The sequence below is a fragment of the Triticum dicoccoides genome, chromosome 5B (genome assembly GCF_002162155.2).
Source record: "Triticum dicoccoides isolate Atlit2015 ecotype Zavitan chromosome 5B, WEW_v2.0, whole genome shotgun sequence".
In the NCBI taxonomy this organism is placed as follows: Eukaryota; Viridiplantae; Streptophyta; class Magnoliopsida; order Poales; family Poaceae; genus Triticum; species Triticum dicoccoides.
Genome location: NC_041389.1, coordinates 578,723,184 through 578,730,943, shown reverse-complemented (window position 1 = coordinate 578,730,943; position 7,760 = coordinate 578,723,184). Strand labels below are relative to the sequence as shown.

The 7,760-nt window shown below is 48.8% G+C and overlaps 1 protein-coding gene across 2 annotated transcripts; it reads right to left on the bottom strand.

Annotated features, from left to right (window-relative positions):
- Positions 1-2,736: 2,736 nt before the first annotated feature.
- On the bottom strand, positions 2,737-7,352 carry LOC119311754 (CWF19-like protein 2). Of its 2 annotated transcripts, none has more exons than XM_037587451.1 (9): positions 7,084-7,128; positions 6,727-7,000; positions 6,403-6,623; positions 6,111-6,311; positions 5,389-6,027; positions 4,980-5,059; positions 3,838-4,189; positions 3,421-3,633; positions 2,737-3,327 (listed from the first exon to the last, which is right to left on the bottom strand). In XM_037587451.1, exons 1-9 carry the CDS (start codon positions 7,126-7,128, stop codon positions 3,001-3,003), a joined length of 2,352 nt encoding a protein of 783 aa, XP_037443348.1. In that variant the 3' UTR covers positions 2,737-3,000. The 2 variants fall into 2 exon arrangements, with proteins under 2 accessions (XP_037443348.1, XP_037443349.1); XM_037587452.1 differs by having other exon boundaries at positions 3,001-3,327; positions 6,727-6,997; positions 7,084-7,352.
- Between the last annotated feature and the right edge of the window lie 408 nt (positions 7,353-7,760).

The window sequence follows — 7,760 nt, the reverse complement described above, 5'->3', positions numbered from 1 at the left end:
CCCGTGCGTGCGTTGGCAGCGGCGGGGTTCTCCCCTCCCCACGAGGCGCGGGACGTCCGGCTCCCGTGGTGGCGCGCATGGCCAGGTACGGCGTGCAGGCGAGTGGATCTGGCGTGAGGGCGGCCAGGTGAGGGCGGATCTGGCGAGGGCGTGGCGCGGCCTGCCGTGGAGGCGGCAAGGCGCGCGGATCTGGCGCCGGCGACGGCGCGCGTCCAGGGGCGAGCGGGCATGGTGCACGGCTTGGCCCGGTGGCGGGCAGGCAAGGGCGCGCACGGGCGCGGCCCGGGGTGGACGCGTCCTGGCGCGGTGGCGGCCAGGCGAGGGCGCGTGGAGGTGCCTCGGTTTCGGCGCGGGCTGGCGGGGCGGCGCCCCTCCGGCGTGTGGCGGCCGGATCTGGTCGAACCTGGCCAGATCCGTGGTGTGTTTGACGCGCGCCGGCCCTACGCGCTGGTCCTATGACACTGGAGCAGGCGGCTCCGGCCGTGATAGATGCGAGATGCAGGGACTGATCTGGTCACTGTAGGCTCGCCGTGGGCCGGGTGGACCACGACTTCATGGCCTCTACGACTAGGTTATGCGGCGGTGGCAGTGCGAGACTGCATGGACGAGCTTCTGTGGGCACGAGCGAAGGTGTGCGGCGATACGGACGAAAGTCCTGCACGACAAGAGGCCGGTGGCGATGGCGCCTGTGGGTGTCATTTTCCTCCTTGGAGGCGTCACCTGAGGTGTGTCGGCATCTTCCTTGTGCTCGGATGGTGGTTTGTCTCCGGGCGAAATCCTAGGTCCAGTGTTGGATCGGCGTGATGGCGGCGTGTTTGACGTCGTTCCTTTGTTGGGAGCATCACGTTTGGAGGCACTTCCTGGAAGCTCTTTGTGGCGCTCCTCCGGTGCTCGCCGCTGTTCAAGGTGAAGCTCTAGGCGCAATGTACGACATCATCGATGAGTCCAAGACGAAGCTCTTTCTAGGATCGACCAAGTCCCGCCATCTACCCCCTGCTTCCTGGGTGGATGGTGCGTTGGCGAGGGAAGTTGTAGTGGGAGCTGCTGCTATCTTCGGAGGTGATCGGCGTTGTTCGAGAAGCGGTGGTGATGCTTAGCTTAGGACAGGTGCTTCGGTTGTGTAGTCATGTTGTTTGTGGTGGGTGTAGCTCTCAGCAGCTATTAGGGCCGCAGTTTTTTCTTTCTCTTTTTGATCTTCGGATCTTCACCATGTTGTTCTTCCGCTGCTTTCTGCTAAATTTGAATCAAGCCAGCAATTTGCTGGATCTTTCAAAAAAAAATCATTTAGTTTGCATCAAGATTCGTGCTACCATTATAGTGATAGAAACTTCACTTTTTTTTGGTTTCTTCCAAACAAGAGAACATATTACCTTGAAACATCGCAGGTCAACTATACACAATTGCTACCCGTTGTATATTTTTTTCCCCTTTTTTCTACGAAACATCAATTTGTCAAATTTCAAATTTCGAATGAACTGTATCATTTTTGAAAAATTACGTTTCGCCAAAAAAAATCCAAAAACATTTCTGCACATGGTAGTACATCTGTGATGCTGATCTACAAAGCTTCGGGTTCAAATGTTCTTTCATTTGGGAGAACCAAAAAAAAGTTTGCTTGCACGAATTTGGATGCAAAAATGGATGGTGAGGATATAGGGTACGGTGATATGATAGTACAATCAGAACTTTCACAATATATTTCAACACTTCAGTATAAAGTGGTCTTTGGAGAGCAATGACTAGGCTTATAATTCTCCTTTTCTTTTTGTTTCTATATATTTTATTTTTGCAAAGGTCCTTTAACTCACAGCAAAGAGAACTCCAATTTGGCTAGGTAGTGTAAGACCAAAGCATAACCATGAAAGAGCAAAGTTTTACATGCACTTCTTGTTTTGCTTTGGTTATGACAAGTGTATACATTACAAGGGTGAAAGATTGCCAATTAAAGGAATAGTCGCATGGAACCTGCATGCTACAATGTTCAAATCCGACACCAAACACGGTGCAAACATTCAACATGAACGAAGCCAAAACAAATGTTGCGTGGACAAACTCCAAATGGTCCTTTGCTGATGTTCGAGGTAGACGAACATGTCGCGGGGGGAGGGGGGCTAATGAGAAAACATGATTTTTGGGGGGGCTAGATGACTACACTTTATTCTATTCAAGACCCTACAATATATTTTAAGTCACTATATCAAGGTTGGGGGCCATTGCCCCCCTCCCCCACACACACCCAAAGATCAAATTCTCCTTCACCCCTCACACTCTGCCAAAGAAAATATAAAAGAGGAGTCAAAAGTTACATACCATGCTTAGGAGAAGAGAAGGGGCGCGTCTAGACTTACCGACGACAAAAGCAACCTTCTCCCCTGATGACTGTGTGATCATCAACCATGCTGGGCACGCACGGCGGCGTGCTTCGTCGGAGCGGGCCAAGGTGCCCGCAGTTCGTGCACGCATGTGCGTGTGGGTGCGTTCGAACGGCGATCAAACGAGCGGCGTCGCTGGTGTACTTGGGGCACGAAGCGGCGCGCGTGTGCGTGTTAGTCCGGCAGAGGGCAGAGGCCAAGCAAGGAGCCAGGGCAGGAGCCTGAGCTCACTGCCACGGCCATTCATGTCTGCCAGAGCTTCAGTTCAAGCAAGCGCCGGTGCTCACCGAGCTCACGCATGAGGCTGTAGAGGAAGAAGGCGACCGGAACGTCGAGGAAGAAGAGACCCCTGCTACTGAAAAAATAAGAAATTAAACCTCTTTTTATTTCATTTAGTTTGGTCAATGATGGCACTCTGGGCTGCCTCTAATGTCGTCGCTTCAAAATACATTTGAACTAGTAATAAAGCTCACAGCTATACCCTGACAAATGTTAATTTCAACCAAAAAAGCATTTAAAAACACAGATACATGACAACAGCAAGTACAATCTCTTCCCTACAAAACTATCGGTGCAAACTGCGTGAGTCTTCCAAAGAAAAGTGTTCCTGAGATTGTATTTACATCTTCTACTCGAGCTGCTTCGTCCAGTCGAAGGGCTCCCAGCCTTTCATGAAGCCGGCAACAGCTTGCTTCTGGTTATCCATGGACTCGTGCCTCCGGCGACGGTGCATGTCCTCCCCCGGCAACCGGAGCACCCCTCTGAGTACATTCAGCCCGAAACCAGCACCAAACTTGCTCTCGTCGTCGATCACGTGGACAAACCCACGGTCCAGGCCAAACTCCACGTGGAAGTAGGCGAAGTTCTCCGGGATGACCTGCCGCAGGTTACCGCTCGTTGGAATGAGCTTCTTCATCTCGTGCTGGGACCATTCCTCTTCAACTTCATCAATTGCCTGGAGTAAATAGATCGAATTTCATCAGAACCACAAGCACAGGAGGACCAGATTGTTCTCAGTTAGTCATGCAGAAAGCAACAGATAGCTGACCTTCTTGAAGTACATGGGCGCTTTGTTTGAAACTTCGCATGGGACAGGGATGCATTCAATCATGCAATGCCTCTGTTGTTTGACCAAGTTTATGACAGTCTCCATGAAAACCACATCCTTGTCCTGCTGCGCAAACATCTTCAGGAGGCACTTCTTGAAGTTGCGAATCTCCTCCCAGACATTTTTATCAACTGTTCTTGTTGAAGACTCGTGCTGCAAACATTAAAAAAACATAGAATCAATAAAAGTAGAAGAAAATACGGACAATTCATAGGAGCTGCAACGAAAACCATAAGGGTCCATAATAGGGTATTCAAAAGCACAATCGAGTTGAAGCAGGCTACTTCTTATTAAAGCAGAATACACAGATGATTTCTCAAATGTACTTCCAGGAGAATACATGGTAAATTTTCTCACCTGCAATGGAAGAATGACACAGTGCCCAGGAACAAGAGGCTCAAACTGTGGCAGCATCAAGTAAGTGAAGTTCCCTATAGCAATAACCAGATGCTTTGGCCTGGATGGGTTCTCAAAGCAATACAAACAGCGCTCTTTCTGAGTCAAAATATGTCTCTGAGTGCCCCTATTCTCCTGATGTGCCTCTCTGGTCCTTTTGCCTTTCTTAGTGGGAGCATCACCATATTCATATTCATCCTCTACACTTTTACTCATGGTGTACAGTTTGTTGTGCATAATTTTATTTGCAAGATGCAGGTCAGCATCCTCTTCTCTTTTCCTGCGATCAGCTGCACTGGGCTTTATTGTATGCCTACAGTTGAAAAAGACAATATGCGTCAGGCAGCCAAATAAACTAGAGATCTGCTGTTCAAACTAGAGTATATCCACATAGCAATACAGGTGCGTATTTTGTTTTGCATAATATGACACATGTAGGGATATCAGAAATATTTCAGGAGAGCAATTCAGTTGCATAGCATACAGCTATGCCTGATAAATGTTACTGGCAACTAAGACAATAACATAATGGAACTGAATGATCATTTTAGCGGTGGATGCTTGCTATCTTTAAGATTTCAGCATAGCCATGCAGATGCAGACACATTTCTTTTCTGGACTACAGTATGGATACCATCTTGGTCAATGCTGGGGTGCTAACCATTACCGCTATCTTGCAGAATCACATCATATGACAAGGTGGCGCACATCTTTAGATGAACAGGTATCAGTAATGTACTAGTTCAGAATGACAACAAGGGTAGTTTGAATAGATGAGGTTGCATCACTTCTTCAACCAAGCATCACAGACAAAAATGCTCAAACATCCAAAAGCAAAAAAGGCAAGTAGGACATCACAAACCAAACATGTCTTAAACGGCACATACGGCACTTCCTTTCAAGAGTATTGAACAGAGAATAAGTAGAACATAATCATGAAAATATTCACGTGCTGCTTAGAAATTTTAGCATCTTAACCACGTTGAAGCAAAATTTGTTTCAACACGGAAGCAACAGACAGAATGCAACTCACAACTTAGGATAGGTAACAGGCAGCCATAGCATCAACTAGCAAGATGAATTCTAACATAAGATTGACAAACCTGGTTGAGCTATTTTCCTTTACATGCCTAGGCTCTTCAACAGAAGCACTCTGGTTTTCCAGCACAGTCTCCATCTCTCTCTGAGGAAAAGAAAGTTATTAGTTAAGAACTCATGTGGCCTCTACTTGCAGTGTATGCAAGCACAACAAAATTTGATAGAGCCGCTGTATCCTAAACTGTAGGTTAACCATATAGACAGTCCAAATTTCTATGCCAACATTGTTTGATAGAGTTCCTAGCACACGCTTGGTTGCTAATTCTCAAGGAAATGTTGGAGAGGCTTTATGTGCATTCAAATGGATTAAATAATCACTGTTATGTTGTAAATTCAATTTCACAAACTAGTGATTTGCTAATAAACTGGGGGAACAGTCTGTCAATTTGTCACAGTAACAATAGAGACACTTACCGAAAGTTGGTCAGCTTCTTCGTGCTTGCCTTTCATTCGGAGCTGCAGAACCTTCGCAGCTAACTGGTTTGCATTTAGCTTTTGAGTGCTACCTGAAGATGATATCTTTGAACTCTCCTGCTTTTGTGTGCTCACTGAAGATGATATCTTTGAACTCTCCTGCTGCTTTTGTGTGCTCACTGAAGATGATATCTTTGAACTCTCCTGGTGGGCTTTCTGATCACTATCCCTCTTCTCGACATTTGAAACATTTGTATTTTTACTACCATGGTTACTGATTTTATCCATAAAGCTCCCATCGTTAGAAAATTTGTTGATGCTTGCTAGTGCTGACGAGATGAGCGTTTGATCCTCAGAGGATATATTCTGTCTGTTTTTCTTCCAAGGTACAGAATCAGGCCTGGGTTTTCTCATTGCATGATCCCGGGAGGAGACGCCTTGCAAATATTGGCGACCACCACCACTCTCTTCGCCTCGCTGGTCCTCCTTCCGATCTACTTTGGAGGATTTCTCAGAGTAGTCTCCTTGTCCAGCTTTTCTACCCCTAATGGCCTGCAAGTGGGCATAAGAAGGGGCAACTCTGGACGTTGAGACTGATGCGGCTAAGTGACCCAATGAACCCCATCTCTCTTCAACTACCTGCAGTGATTGAATAAGCTTAGAAGTTAGAGAATAACCAACTAAAATTGTATTTGAATAAGCATATGTGGCGATGCACACACCTCCTCAATCTTTCTACCTTCACGAGCTGCTTGCTCTTTTGCACGTTTCAAAGCCTTAAGCCGCCAGCTAGCACCTCCGTCACCGACAACGGAGGACGCAAGCAACTGACTGGCTGCATTTGCAGCGGTGGCTTCATCGGGATAGCCACTGCCATTGTCCCTCAAATAGGGATTCATTTCTTTCGGGTTAGGTTTCTTCACCTGTCATCGTCAATAATTGGAAAGAAAAATGAGATAATCAACTGAACACACATGAACATCAACAAGTTTTGTTTGAAGTAAATAACGTTACCTCTTCATGTGTAGCCTCAAACTTGTCCTCCTCGTTCTCAGCCCTCTGAGCACGGCTGCCCTCCGGCTGACTGCTGCTTGCCGATTTAAGCATCCATTCAAGCCCCATCTCCTTCCTGACAACCTCACTTGCTCTCATCCCGTCACCTCCGATCTCCTCCTCTTCATCCTCATCATCATCATCGTCACTTGCAGCGCCTCCTCGCTTCCCCTTGCCACTACCTGCACCGGCAAATGCCACGCGATTAAGCACAGTCCACCCTGAAAAACCCTACTGACCAAAGCACGCCTACACCTGAACAAAATCCACCACGTCTACCATTACCTCTCCCTTTATCAGATTCGGCGCTGGAGTCATCCTCGTCGGAGAAGTCGCGGCGCCCCCTGCGGCGCTGCTTCCTCCGGCGCTTGCTCCGGCTCAGCTCCTTCTCCTCCTCCTCGTCGACCGAGTCGTCCGACCCCTCCTCCTCCGAGCTGTCCGACCTGCGCCGGCTCCTCCGCCTCCGCTTCTCCTCCTTGTCCCTCCTCTTGCTGCCACGCCTGGAGCGCGCCTTCCCGGCGGAGCCGTCGGATCCCGAGCCGTCGCCGCTTCCTGGCTTCTACAGAAAGGAGTAAAATCAAAGAAAATCAAATCCCGTGCGCAGATTGAGAAGTGGAAGGCAGGGGATGCAAGGGAGCTCACCAGCACAGCCTTGTCGCGGGGTACCACCTTCGCGCCCAGCAGCATGGCGGCGGAGGGGAGGGCTTCGCCGACGAGGGGAGGGGAGAGGAGAGGGAGGTCAGCGGCGGCGGGGATCCGGCGCGGCGGAGAGAGGTCTGGTCTACTCGCCGGAGAGGGCGTCGGGGGCCGGCGGACTTGGAGGTCGAGAGGCGTACGGTGTTTTGTGGGGAGCTCGGCGCGGTGGAGAGGGAGAGGCGCCGTCGGATTCCGGCTCCGGTCGGTTGCAACACCCTGTACAGTTTCACGGCGTGGCGTGGCGGCTTCCGCAGGCGGTGGCTGCCCTGTTTTCTGGGCTGGGCCTCAAGCTTAAGCTTAAGAGAGGATGCACAGCGGCCCATGTCAGACATCAAGGCCCAAAGGGGAAGGCCACGACTGGGCCGCCCATTTAACGCGCACGGGAGCAGCGACCGATGCACTGGCGGCACTGTAGCCGTCTTTTTTAGGTGGTTCTTTTAAATTCCGATTTTTTCCGAAAATACTATTTTTCATATAAAAGAGAATACTTTTTTTGAAAATATGCACAGTTTATGTAATTTCTGAACATTTTTTTAAAAGGTGATCATTTTTTGAATGTATGGAAGAAAAAAAATTAAAACGCGAGCATTTTATGAAATTCCCAAACTTGTTTGGTTTCATTT

Bases quoted from the DNA above. Each gene is read 5' to 3' on its own strand.
- LOC119311754 (XM_037587451.1), bottom strand. From the start codon at position 7,128: ATGCTGCTGGGCGCGAAGGTGGTACCCCGCGACAAGGCTGTGCTG. The intron at 3,634-3,837 runs GTGAGAAAATTT...TAATGTTTGCAG, and splicing joins GTGTCATTCTTCCATTGCAG to CACGAGTCTTCAACAAGAAC. The intron at 3,328-3,420 runs GTCAGCTATCTG...TATTTACTCCAG, and splicing joins CGCCCATGTACTTCAAGAAG to GCAATTGATGAAGTTGAAGA.